Source organism: Priapulus caudatus, unplaced genomic scaffold (assembly GCF_000485595.1).
Source record: "Priapulus caudatus unplaced genomic scaffold, Priapulus_caudatus-5.0.1 Scaffold0, whole genome shotgun sequence".
In the NCBI taxonomy this organism is placed as follows: Eukaryota; Metazoa; Priapulida; class Priapulimorpha; order Priapulimorphida; family Priapulidae; genus Priapulus; species Priapulus caudatus.
This window is the reverse complement of record NW_014577061.1, coordinates 1,075,668-1,088,931: the sequence shown is the minus strand read 5'-3', so window position 1 is coordinate 1,088,931 and position 13,264 is coordinate 1,075,668. Positions and strand designations below refer to the sequence as shown.

General features: G+C 50.3%; 2 protein-coding genes across 2 annotated transcripts in view; one reads left to right on the top strand and one right to left on the bottom strand.

The window, feature by feature from the left end:
• Positions 1-2,508, top strand: part of LOC106807955 (probable serine/threonine-protein kinase irlA) — a 5,781-nt gene extending 3,273 nt beyond the window's left edge. Inside the window, exons 6-8 of the mRNA XM_014810857.1 lie at positions 719-920; positions 1,905-1,990; positions 2,334-2,508. Coding sequence (XP_014666343.1) covers positions 719-920; positions 1,905-1,990; positions 2,334-2,508 — 463 coding nt within the window. The remainder of the gene's footprint in view (positions 1-718; positions 921-1,904; positions 1,991-2,333) is intronic.
• Positions 2,509-10,117: 7,609 nt separating this feature from the next.
• LOC106807105 (E3 ubiquitin-protein ligase Su(dx)-like) overlaps positions 10,118-13,264 on the bottom strand; it is a 136,552-nt gene continuing 133,405 nt past the window's right edge. Inside the window, exons 15-16 of the mRNA XM_014809722.1 lie at positions 12,917-13,140; positions 10,118-12,204 (exon numbers count right to left, since the gene is read on the bottom strand). Of these exons, the coding sequence (XP_014665208.1) occupies positions 12,032-12,204; positions 12,917-13,140 (397 nt within the window). The 3' untranslated portion in view covers positions 10,118-12,031. The remainder of the gene's footprint in view (positions 12,205-12,916; positions 13,141-13,264) is intronic.

Sequence of the window (13,264 nt, the reverse complement as noted above, 5' to 3'; positions counted from 1 at the left end):
TACATACGTCGTGATATTGCACGTGCAATATTGTGCTATGCTGATCTAAAACCTGTCTACATGCATAATAATATTGCACGTGCAATATTGTGCTATGCTGATCTAAAACCTGTCTACATGCATAATAATATTGCACGTGCAATACTGCGCTATGCTGATCTAAAACCTGTCTACATGCATAATAATATTGCACGTGCAATACTGCGCTATGCTGATCTAAAACCTGTCTACATGCATAATAATATTGCACGTGCAATACTGCGCTATGCTGATCTAAAACCTGTCTACATGCATAATAATGGTGCACGTGCATTACTGCAATGTGCTGATCTAAAACACGTCTCCATGCATCATAATATTGCATGATTGTGTAATACTGGACTGTATTGTGTTTCATAGGTCATGCTTATAACTACGGTGTACATTTAGATTCTGATGTTCAGGGTGTGTTTTTTAGTATATTTATACACTGCACATGTGTTTGTCATATGGTGCTGTAAATACGATGCAGTTACTGCGGAGATTGTGTATTATTTATTGAGACCAAGCGCAGCATATCCTAGTAAAACCACATGGTTTCTGTAATTGTTAATATAAAACATTTGCATGTTATTACGATTTATTATATGAAATACCCACCAGTCGCATTCATATCGCCACAGCTTGGCAAATGTTAGCAAGTGGTGATTCTGTTCTGAGGATGCTGTGCGTGTTGCAGACATGCATATACAACCGGCCATCTATCGCCATCATCACACATGTCACTGCTGCCGTCACCGTTGTCGTCGCCATACGTGCTGCCATCTAACGTGAGGGGTACCGCGGCGCCGTGGGACGTGCCCCGCGTCACTAACGAGTGGCTGAAGAAGGAGAGGTTGCACAAGTACTTTGACAAGTTGAAGAACTTGAGCTACGACCAGGTGCGAGAGCTATCTGTCACTACTGGATTCAACGGCTGACTGATGCCATAATGTGTTGTCGTACAATTATATCACATAGCTGTTATGCAGATTTGTCGCGTAATGGCGTGATGTCAGGCTTAGCCGATGTAACCATGAATGTAATTTGTCATGTAATGATCTTTTGTAAATGACAAATGACAAGTATGTAATTTAGTTATCGTATATATGCCTATGGTTAGCACCAAAAAGTGCTCAGTAATTCAGATAAACAGTGACTGATGCCTTTAGGTGTCTATCTAATAGGCAATAAAGATGAGATTTATAATTTTGTGTCAATGGTGGTAACCATATGCTAATATAGTGTACGCAATCTATTAACTGAAACCCTTGGGACAAGACACGTTTCAGAATTTGGGAATTTTCGGATTTCGGAATGGTAGTACAGTACAGATATACATACCGTATATCCTGCAACTAGTCAGTACTAAAACCCAAGTTTTCAAGTGGCCAAGTGCTGTACCAGTACAGTACAATATGTATGACTAATGCCAAACACATTAATATTTCTGCAGTGAACTTTGTGCAGCCTAACGCGAGCTTTGGTGTGCAGACGACCGCCACGAAAAAACTTTCGGTTTTCGGAGCTTTTCGGTTTTCAGAATTTCGGATAATGGATTGTGTACTGTATTATAGTAGACAGGGTTAGAAATTCACATTTTTACCAGGCATGTACTAGCTGCTTGGGGAAAAGGCAGGTGGCAAATCTACTCATGCAGGCTGAATCTTGGGTGCTTGGCAGCAAGTATTTGCTCCCAACATTGAGAGCAGGCAGCAAACTAACCATTGTAGGCAGCAAAACTGCTGCTTGCTGCCCTTATTTGTGGAACTCTGGTGTAGTATCTAGTATAGAAGCAGAGTAGCATAGTAAGGAGGTGTTGTTGTAAGGCGATGGGATTTTATATACATAATGTCGCTGCTAGATATCTGTGTTCTGCCTTGCAGTTGAACAGCATGAGTGACGAACAGTTGATCAAGGACATTGGTCTGACGAAGGGTGCTGTCAACAGGTTACGCCGCTCCATAAAAGAGTAAGCACTCGCACTCGCACCGACATGACGGCGCCTTGCAACCCCACCTGTTTTCTGACACAAAGTTCTTAGTGAGGTTGCCGAAACCCGATGCCATCGCATATTGTTTGATACGTATAAGCTTGTAACGTATATCGAACAAGGTTGTTCCTGCAGGTTATCCGTTGGCACTGCTGGCGCCTGGTTGACGAAATATGATGCCACTGTGTATTGTTTCGTATGCTCTACACGTGTGACGCCTTGACTAACTTTCATTTGAATTATGGCACTATGTGTTGTAACTGTCACTGCTGGTGTTATTGTCAATGGCTGAGCATGATATCGGCTGGATTTATTGTCACAGGGTGCTGGACAGCAATCATCTGCTGCAGGAGAACAGTGAGAATGCAGATGTTCTGGGATGGGTGCAGTCGAACCCTGCTGTAGCAGCTGGTATTGTGTCCCAGCAGCAGCAGCAGCAGCAGCAGCAGCAACAACAACAACAACAACAACAACAACGACAGGTATGTCGGACCTGAAGAAGTGTAGTTATGGCTGCACAGTAGCAAAACACGATCAGTGGTATACCATATATATTATATATGTAAATATGTATATTTATCTACAAGTTTCTTCATCTAGCTGAATTCATCGCTCTCTCGCACGCACACTCGTACTCGCACACGCACGTACACGCACACATGCACATTCACTCTTACACTCATGGGATATTGCAATATGTATGTGCACGCACGCATGCTACGCACACATGCTGGCCTTATGCCGCAACATGACCCAACACACACACACTCAGGCCACTTGGTGCCTATTGCAGTCTGTCTCTGCTTAGTCTGGCCATTGATCTATCTATCTGTTGTCAGCCAGATCAGTTTGTCAATCGCTGCTGTCTTTGCTCGTTAGGTGGCGAGTCGGTCGCGCGGCCCCGCGTCTGGCGACGCGACCGTCCCCCCTACAGCAGCCAGCTGAGAGCTCCTGCCTCAGATGCCTCCGGCTCGAGTCCTCCCCATAGCGCGCCGCCGTCCCCTCCCCCCGTCGGAGCACTCGAGCAACGAATCTGAGAGCGATCTACGACCTCGGAGAGTGACACGTGAACCCTCCGTCGCCTACATGACGTCTCGTCTCAGCTGTGCTTGTGTGTCGAGGCTGCTGGGGGCCAGATGTCGACTGCCATCCTATTCCGCGTGAATGGTAAGAGCGGTTCCGGCGCGATGATCGTCGTTTGTTTGGTTTTATTGGCCGGTGTTGGATGAGGTTAACGTAAAAGCCAAAAAAACAAAACGTAAAGATATATTTATGCCCCCGTAAGACCTGGTTGAGCCTCCTATTTCACTGTTGGGTCTGTTGCTACCTCGCGTGCTTGAACCACGGTTGGTGGCTACCAGCATCTTTCACATGAACTCCACTCGCCTGTTCCCGTGCTTTCACTGCGAACTGCTGTTTGCAGGTGTGCAGTCCTACAGCGCGTGTCTTGCGTCTTATCTGGCTGCCCTCGCTGCCAGCTGCCATCCCCTATCCTCTCAGCGCACACCGTTGAAGGATTCTCTACTTACCGACGATCTGCCGTTGTGCCTCTCTCGACCGACGCTATTCAACTTGCCTCTGATCCTCCTGGACAAACATATATCCTCGCGTATAGCGAAATACATGACTTCAGTTTCTCCTCTTCTCCACAGCTCAGGATATGTATAGACCGCTCTTACAGCGCATCGCTCTTTAACAATATCGCTATACACTACAATATTCTCGCGTTGTCATGACCTATCTCGTCTCAGGCGCTCTAGCACTTGCCACGACGATGTTACATCACTCCTCGCGGGGCTGCGCCTCGTGCAACTTCAATTGAGCAATTTGAATAATTATTATTAATCACAATTATTGAATCGATTACTATCAGAGGTGGAGTTATGCACCGCTCCCCCTCGCGCTCTCCTGTACTGAAATCGTGAGGGAGATCCGCGACTGTTTTCCGAAACAGTTTGCGGTCTCGGTCAATTTTTATCATCTATATTGGCTTCTAGGACGAGAAATAATATTAAAAACTGCTATGTGCACAAGCCTCTCGTTCGCTCGCTCCCCTCTCGCTCATCGTCTCGACTCTCTCTCGGTGCGTCAGCCCCACGCATCTGTGTCTCAGTTCTGACAAACTTAGTTTCTCAGGGTAGCCGTCTCGATCTTTTTTTCTATTTTCACGCTCTCGATTTCCCTTCTCGTCGCAACTCGTCTGATCTGTGTCTGTCGTCGCGCAACGCCATGTATCACAGTGTTGCGATCGTTTACGCGCAAATCGTCCTCCGTTCTCACCGTCCTGAGTCCTGCTGTTACACTGTTGCCACAGACACTCCTCCAACCCCTGATATCCTTTCGTCGCCTCATCTGGCTCTGGTCTACACTCCGGGTGGTCCAGCCCTCATTTCGGATGCGATGGTCTTCCACGGTCTCTTCTCGTCAGTTCCGATCTCGATCATATTCAGGCCTCCGCGCTCCGTCGACCCCCGTCTCCATCGCTCTTTCGAAGCCCTCCGGACGCGGGTGCCATCGACGATCACGGTCGCGAATGCCGTCGACGGTGCCCGGCACCCCGCTCCTCGTCCTCGTTCGACTGCCGCCGTGGCCTACTTACCGGCTGCTGGGCCGGCACGCGCGTTTTCGCGGCGCCGCGTCCCCGACTCTCGGGCCCCCCTGACCTCCTCGGCCGGCGCCTCAGCTGAGTGCGTCCTCTTCAGTCATGCTCCACGCGACTCTCGCGCGCCAGTGTCGGGAGAGCAGAGATGCGCCGCCATGACTTTGCGGCTTCGCCTCTGGCCCTTTACTTCTCCTCCGGGCGGTGCGCCAGCGCGGCCCGCAGCCGACTTGAGCAGTCCCATGTCACCAGCTCGGTCCGGACGATCACATCTCGTCTGGTGGCGCCGGGATTGCGACGCGGACGGCAGTCGTGACGCCGCTTTCGTTACCTTCACCTCTACGGCCGCAAGCCGGCCGCTGTCCTGTTGGCGTGCTTTTCTCAACTCGACCCTTGGTCCGCCGGGCGACCTGCTCTTCTAGGGCACCGTTCGTCTGGCTTTCCGGTGCCGTTCCACTGATTGCTGACACAGCATAGACCCTCTCAGCTCCGACCCTCTCGCATGGTCGCCGATTGCCGTGCCTCCAGCGACGTCAGCTCGCTTTGCGCGCTCCCCTCACCCCGGCTCGTCTTCTACCGACCCCGGTGGCGCTCGCAAGGCCGTTCCGACCGCCCTGCCGGCCACGCCATCCAGGATGCCGCTCCGCGCCTGTCCGCTCGGGCCAGCATCGATGAACGCACGCGCCCGGAGCCACCAGCCGTCAGTCTCTCGCTCGCGCCATGCCGCAGTTGGCCCGAACATGCAGTTCCGCCCCATGCCTGTCCCCTGCTGACAACTTGACGTTCGACAGATTCAGCAGGTCTCCTCCTATCTCCGTCATCTACTCCACCTCCACCTCTGCCCACTCGCACCCGCCCATCCAGCCGCCCCGCACATCGCCCCAAGAAGGCCCTCAAGCGTCCGCCCGCCGAAATCATGCCCGCTCAAATTCTCCGTCTTGTCCACCTCGACCGCACTTCGACTCAGCAGAAACCCTGAATACACGTACAGGTGCCAGCGCATCCTGAACGACTCTCCCTCCGCCGAACCTGCCAGCGAGCCAGAACAGGCCGTGCCACCGCAGCTCCCTCGGCATGGCGACAGTACTCCCCTCACCCTTCTTCATTCGCCCGACCTCGTCCTTGTCTTCACGACACCCTCCAAGCCCACCGTCGGTCCCTGCCCTGCCCCTGGAACCCAACTGCGTAGTAGCCACACGCCCCGCCCGATGATGTACCTGCCGCTGTCGCCTCGCTCTCCAGCCTCTCGTCTGGAAGCGACGCCGTCGAGCTCGTCAGTCGATTTCCTCGTTGTTATCCATATGCCTCGCTCTCTCGATACCTGCTGCACCCGCCGCCGCCGCCGTAGTGACACGCCGCGCCCGTTATCTGCCCCATACCCGGCCGGCACTGCTGAGATCGCCTCCGACGTCGGCGGCTTCGATTCAAGGTCCGTTGGTGCAGCATCACGTGTCGACCTCTGCTGCGGTGGGTCGTCGTGGCTGGCGATTGGCGTGCGCGGGAACGGCTACAGCGGTCGTTAGCTGTACAACATGGATTCTTCCCACCGGCGGCGCAGGTGAACGGCACCATCTTCGCGAGCTTCCCGTTCATGCCGCCGCACGGCAGCAAACCGGCGGCTTCGTGCACGCGCTGCCCGCGTTCCCGCACGGGTTTGTCTCCCGCGAACGCGCCTCACGCCGGAGATGTTACTGTACACTGCCCCGCACAATCTGGGTATGGCCAGCGCGCAGCACGCGCCGTCACTCGTCAAGCAACAGAGCGCTCCCAACATTGCCTCTGGTCTACCATGACAGCAGCAGGCGTGGTTCTCGTTGGGCGGCCGGCAATGGAGGAGGAGGAGGTGAGGACGGAGGAGGAGGAGGAGGAGGAGGAGGAGGAGGAGGTAATTGTGCGCAGCAGGGCTTCAAGGGAAAGACGCCGACCTGCTACAACTGCGGCCAGGCAGGGTGCCACCGGGTGTTCGCGGCGGCGACTGTAAGGAACTGAGCATGGAGGAGATCACTAAGCAAGGTGAGTCGTGGGCGGGGAAAGCGGCGAGGTTGCTGAAAAAACTTTCTGTGAGCTTAACTAAAACACTAACGAAAAGCGATCGAATCGTGGGTGGTGCGGTACTCGCGTTCTTTCATATCTCCTCTCCCCACCTGGTGTGCCATCACGGTCTGCTTTTTCGCTCGTTCTCTCGTATGGTTCCTAGCGCTGCTTCTTCGTTCCTCTTCGTTCTTCATTTCTTTTAGTTCAATCCCTTGCGATCCCTGCTTTAGTCCCTGTCCTATTTTACTGCCACCTTATAGGGCTTTGCCGGCTCGCTGGTGCTCTTTTTCCCGGTCTCTGTCTTCGCCGCCGCGCCAGCTTCTCCTTCGTCACCGTTCCCTCACTTTCTCTCTTCGTTCCTACTGTTCAGCTCCGTACTGCGGGTTCCAGTGCTGTCGTGTTCTCTCATATCCCCATCATGTGCTTATCTTCAGTGGCACCAGACCCATTCCCGTCCAGTGGCTTTCCTGGTTGTGGCTCAGGGTATGTTGCCCGTTCCCCCTCTTTGTAACTTACGGCCACCGTACTCGTTCTTGGTTCTCGCGTCAATCTAGACACCTATACCATCCTCGATTTCGTTCTCGCCTAGTCTCCCGAGCTTAGCCGGTGGCAAACCGAGCGAAGCCCTCGCGCCTGACCACTGCCTCGTCGACCGGCTTGTGAGCCTTTCGCCCCCCTCTGCAGCATCCGAATGTTCCAGAGTAAAGTCGACAATCGCTTTTCACCTGTGCTGGCTATTCATGCTATTGGAGTATCTGCTAGCGGCATTTCAAGGTCCATACGCTCTCGTCACGTGCGCTCCGCGCACTGTGAGTGTCGTGGGTTTGTCCCCCCCGCCTCTGCGCGCAATGCAAGCGCGGACTCGTGCAAAGAGGTGTCGTCGAGTGACGGTCACGTGACAAGAGCTGACCAAAGTCACTGGACATGCGATGCCACATCACCTCATTGACTACCACGTAATGCCAAGACGTGAATGACCTGACTAGCCTACACCGGACTGGCTTCGTGTGCCCATCGATCACCTGACTAGCCTACGCGCGGCTGGCTTTCGGCACGCCGCGTTGATCACCTGACTAGCCTACGCCGGACTGGCTTTGTGCGCCCGTCGTTCACCTGACTAGCCTACGCCGGACTGGCTTTGTGCGCCCGTCGTTCACCTTGATAGGCCTACGCCGGTACTGGTCTTGTGCGGCCCGTCGCGATCACCTGAACTAGACCGTACGCCGGACTGCTTTGCGTGGCGCCCCGTCGTTCCACCTGACTAGCCACGTCCCGGACTGGCTTCGTGCGCCGTGTCGCATCATCATGACTAGCTGGTACGCCGGACTGGCTCTCGTGCACCCGTCGATCGACCTGACTAGCCTACTGCCGTGACTGGTTCGGGGCGGACGGCTAACTTGCGCCCGGTCGGTTCCACCTCGGACTAGCCTACGCCGGACTGGCTTTAGCTTCGGACTTTCATCGACGTCATTCATCATTCAGCACGTCTCGCTAAGACACTGTGATGGCGGAGATGCGTCCGCTGTGTTGGAAAGCGAGGTTGGGGCCGTCGGGGGGCGCCGCACGCCGGCGATTGTGTGTGCACTCCTCATCGGGCGGCTCGCGTCGTTACGCACGAGCCGTCGTGTACAGTCGGTTGTGATAAATCACCTTCGTTCGCTGTCGTGACCCCGCGCCGAGCTATTTTGTAGTGATTGCGTTGTAGTGAGACGCGCAGCAGTATGCGTGTGACGTGAGTCGAGGTCACTCCTGTAGGGACACTCGCCCAACGTAGGTCGCGTCCCGGCCCGGCGCCGCTTCGTTTAGTCACTGTCGGTAGTTTGCGCTGCATATCATGTGCCAAATATTTAGCAAAGTGGGTATTAGCAGAAGTCGTTCGCGTGGAAGGGCCGGCAATTATTGTCATTATGTTATTATCGTTCTGCGTTCGCCACGAACGATGATTCTGTTAGTAAGCACAGTTTGTGCCCACGTCTACAGTGCCCCCACCCTTACGTGGTATTTTTCTTACCTCGGTGATTTGTGTTTTTAATTTTTGCCTTAGACAGGTTTGCTTTAATTCGCCTATAACAGCTTTTATTCTCGGTAAAACTGAGAGGATGCAGGGGCCGATTTTACTAGTTGACCGCCGAGTAGTCGCATTGTTTGTGCTTATATTTAACCCCCCGCCCTCCCGAGAAAGACTTTGGGATCATAAACTAATCAAAACGAATTTGCAGTTAGTTGCAGGATGGTCTACACTGGTAATGCCGTATTGAGCCAACCTCCTTGCAAATTAGTTGTGTAATGAACAGCTTTGCAGATGTACGTGGGATGTGTAATACTTTGACAGGTCTGTCGTTAAAGCAGGCAGGTTTGCACCCCCCCCCTTCCTATATTTTGGGACGTTTATCGACATTTTAGATGATAGTGTTTAGTGCCAAGAACGTGATTGTAGTAGTATATTGTGAGTATATGAAGTGTTACTGTAAAGCACCTGCATACTAACCACGCGAACGCGGGTGGGTCTGTGCACAGTGTGTGTGTTCGCTAACCGTTATACCGTTGTTGACGTACGGGTGACGATGTGTGGGAGCGAGCTGGTAGACTATACTCTACACATGTATATACCGTGTGTGTGTGTGTGTGTGTGCGTGCGTGCGCGTGTGAGCGTGCATGTGCGTGAGTGAGTGCCTGTGACTTTAGTGATGATCGGGATGTGCACGTAGTCATAGTTTCGTTTGGCGCTACTTATTGTTTGTGAGATATCGGTATTTAAAACGTTTTTCTGTGTTTGAAATGTTTTTAGGAGATGTGTTGTTTTAAAAAACATGCAAAAGTCAAAAAGTCAAAAACCTGCCTCTCCACGAGACAGGGCCCGTACCTCACTCACGCATACGCAATAGCACAGCTACAACCTACCCTGAAAGACTTAACTAAGGCAACCAGACAACAGTGTAGCATTGTTAGGTTGTCTCAAGCCTATATACCAACAGGGAATTCAATTGTTTTCCTCATATTAGCTCACTAGGTGACAGCACGGTTGTGTAGTTTTTCTGCGTACACCATTCCCCTTCCAAGACAGGACGGAAAGGTCATTTGTGGAGATGTTATTTGATGGGTATATTTCATTCAGTTGCAATTATTTTGATGTCGTGATTTACAAGGTTCCCATCCCTTCAATAAGTTATCTCTTTCTAAGTTATCAGTTTCTTCCCGTAATCGGCAAAAACACTTGCGCACTTCTTGCGTTGTTCCAAAGTGCAAACATAGAGGAAAGCACCGTTACTTTGAAGTGCCCTCCTGTTGCCATTGTCTGTGGCATCACGTTTACAAAATACGATTCGCGAAATATTTTAAAATGTTTATGTAAAAATGTAAAAAAGAATAAAAACTTGCAATAAAATTACATTTGTGTGGTTTTTTTTACTGTATATATGTTATCTAGAAAGAAATGTCCAAATAACAATGTTAGTGATTGGAAGATGTGCATGTTTAAGTGATCATAAATACTTTATTCATATCAATTTAGATGCATACCATTACATACAACTGTCCATTGCTATTAGCACAAATCACAGTTATGATGAAATATGCTTTCACTCCACAAACAATAACCCATAATTTTTCAATTCCATCTTAGGGGGAGATAAATCATGTACAGTAATCAACATCAACCCTAATTCAGGGCCTTCCATTATATCGGGTGGCCACAATTTTCAGCGTATACGTGCTTGTCTACTATAGGTCTGGAACAAATAATATTGGCTTCTTAGAATTTAGCTGTCCTATATAAATCAATAAAATCACTGCCTAGACATTTTTAACAGCCGCCTATCACCTAGGCCAAAGCGATTAAAAAACGTATACAACCGAGGTGTGCTAAACCGATATTCGCCTTATTTACTCCAAGAGTAAACCGTCGTCTATCAATGAGTCACCCCCTCTCTATCTCTCTATCTCTCCATCTCTCTCCCTCCCTCTCTCTCACACACTTTCATGCTCGCTTACATACTTTCATCCTTCGTGGCTGTTTACAAAATTTACACATTTCTCACGCAAGCAACGACAAACATACGAGTGTACACCGACTTCAACAGAGCCTGATACTGGTTTCTCGAAGGAATTCACTAACACAGGATAAAAGGCTCTACGAAGCAGCTCATGGTTGCAAAATTATTTCTCTATGATTATCTCAAAATCAAGCAACACTAGTGATATACAACCGAGTATATCAGAAAACAACAGATACGGCAGATTTCCAGTAGAGCACTAATTTAAGAATAATAATTCTGAAATTATGTTATTATGATTTGACAGGGCTTCCACAGTTTAAATCAACACATCGCCTGATGAGATAGGGAAGAGAGCAAAAACAAGAATTGAATGACTACAATTACCTACCTACATACTTCTCTCTTCGTCTAGTCCCAGGTTCCTAGCTATTATTGTTAACAGAACCCAGTGAAGCTACAATATGGTTTGCACATTGTTATGATTGAGGTTCCCCCTCTCTGTTTGTAATTCATCCACTATATTCATCCACCATAACCACCTGTTTTACGTAGCGAGCAACACTGCACAAGCTTACGAGTAAACGTGACAAAAATACATTGACTGTACTTCGCGCCTGCCAACATTGACTATATACTCACGTTCTGAATACCACAACTACGATATATTGATCGCATTTGCAAATCGTCTGATCTTCGATCAATAAATTCGATCTGATATAATTCTTCACGGGGATATATATGTATATATTCGTTAGTCACACATTCAAACTGCTGAAAGTAGCATATGTCATATAGCATATCACACCTGAACTGATGTTAAATCATAGGGTGCAGGCTAACGAGGGGAGTATGCTGGGGACTACAGACCTAGCAGGAGGGCCACCAATGACACTGAAGGCAATTGAAAGCATTAAGAATTAAGATATGTCTAGACTGGCAGGACAGGATACTGCAGGATGATGCAGGAATGCTGGGAAATATGACATTGGGAAAATGTTGAGTCAGGCAGAGTAAGTGGAATTAAGATATGTTTAGAGGGGCAGGAGAAGATACTCAGGAATGATGACAGAGGGTGGGAAACTAGTATTCAATAGGACAATATTGAGGAGTGGTAGAAAGTAATTAGCATCGAGATACATCCAGGTACAGAACGGGGTATTGAGGGACGATGAGGATGCTTTAGCACTTAGGGTCACAACCAGTAGCAAGTCACCCAACTCATGTTCCACACCTCCATGTCGAAACAGCATACACAATGCCCCCCCCCCCTCTATGACCACCACACATTTCCCATAACGCCCCCCCCCCACACATTCCCCAATCACGGGGCTTTGTAATGACGTGCGTCGTTGTTGCACGTCGTTTACTCGTTAGAGACCAACTATTTGCACTCTATTCCTGATAGAAGCCCTCTGTTTCCTCGATCGCAAAGTTGAGCTTCTCCTTCAGCTGCTCGTAGCTCTTGTAGGGTGGCAGGTCGAGGCGGTTGAAGCACGTGTGGCTGCGAGGAAGCCACGTCTCCTTCCCCACCTTCTCGATGCAGAACTTCTGCGGGCCGTTACTTCCTGCAAGGTGCAAAGGACGAGTTAGCTCGAACACTAGCTATGCCGGTATGCCAACCTAACAGTTTCTTCCAAGACCGTTCACCTGTAATTTCCTTCGAACTTGCCTTCTGTCATACCCGCTTCTATTCCCCCTCCTTCTTCCTTACATTGAGCAGGTCCATACTTACTCATTACTCGTTTGTGTTAGTATACTAACAAGGTGTGACCATGTCGGCAGTGGATATTGTTATTATGCCTAATGTTACGATGACAATGCTGTGGCTCTGTGGCGAGGGAGGCTACATGACACGAGCTATACCTTGCCCAATTTTACCTTCAAGTTAAGGCAGTAGAAAAAGCTCATCTACATAAATGTGAACCTGAGCGTTTCTCTCCCTGCAGCCCTAACAAACAGGATACCATGCCTTGCATGAAGACAGCAGCAGTAAACGCCGCGAGACAACCGTGCATAGCCTGACATCCAGGGAAAAAAATTCTTTTTTTTTCATAGGAGCTTTTTTTCAAGTCTGTGGGAAAAATAGCTTTCGTAAAAAATTTTTACGGGAGCTATTTTGAGCCTCACGGGAGCAATTTCGGAGGTTTGAAGAGCGAATCGCTCATCGCTCCATTTTTTACCCTGCTGACATCACACGTGCCACCTGGACACGGCGGACCTCACGCCTCCACGCCCCAGCCGCGTCCGAGCGCGCGCGCGCGGGGCGGTCACGCTTACCCATAAGCTCGGCGAATCCACCGACAGGCACGCGGCACGTGCCGGTGACGAACTGCAGCAGACGCGCGCGCTTCTCGTTGTCGAGCTCGCGCACGTACTGCCAGAACCAGACGATCTGCTTGCTCGTGCGCGTGTAGTGACGGTAGATGGTGCTGCGCTGCCAGTCGTCGATGTCAAAGTCCTGCATGCCGCACAGCATCAGCTGCAAGCAGACGAGCGCAGAGGATGTGAACAAGATAGAGGGGGGGGTGAGGGAGGGAGGGAAGAGGAAAGGGGGAGAAAAAGAAAGAGTGCAGAGAGAAAGAGAGAGAGAGAGAGAGAGAGAGAGAGAGAGAGAGAGAGAGAGAG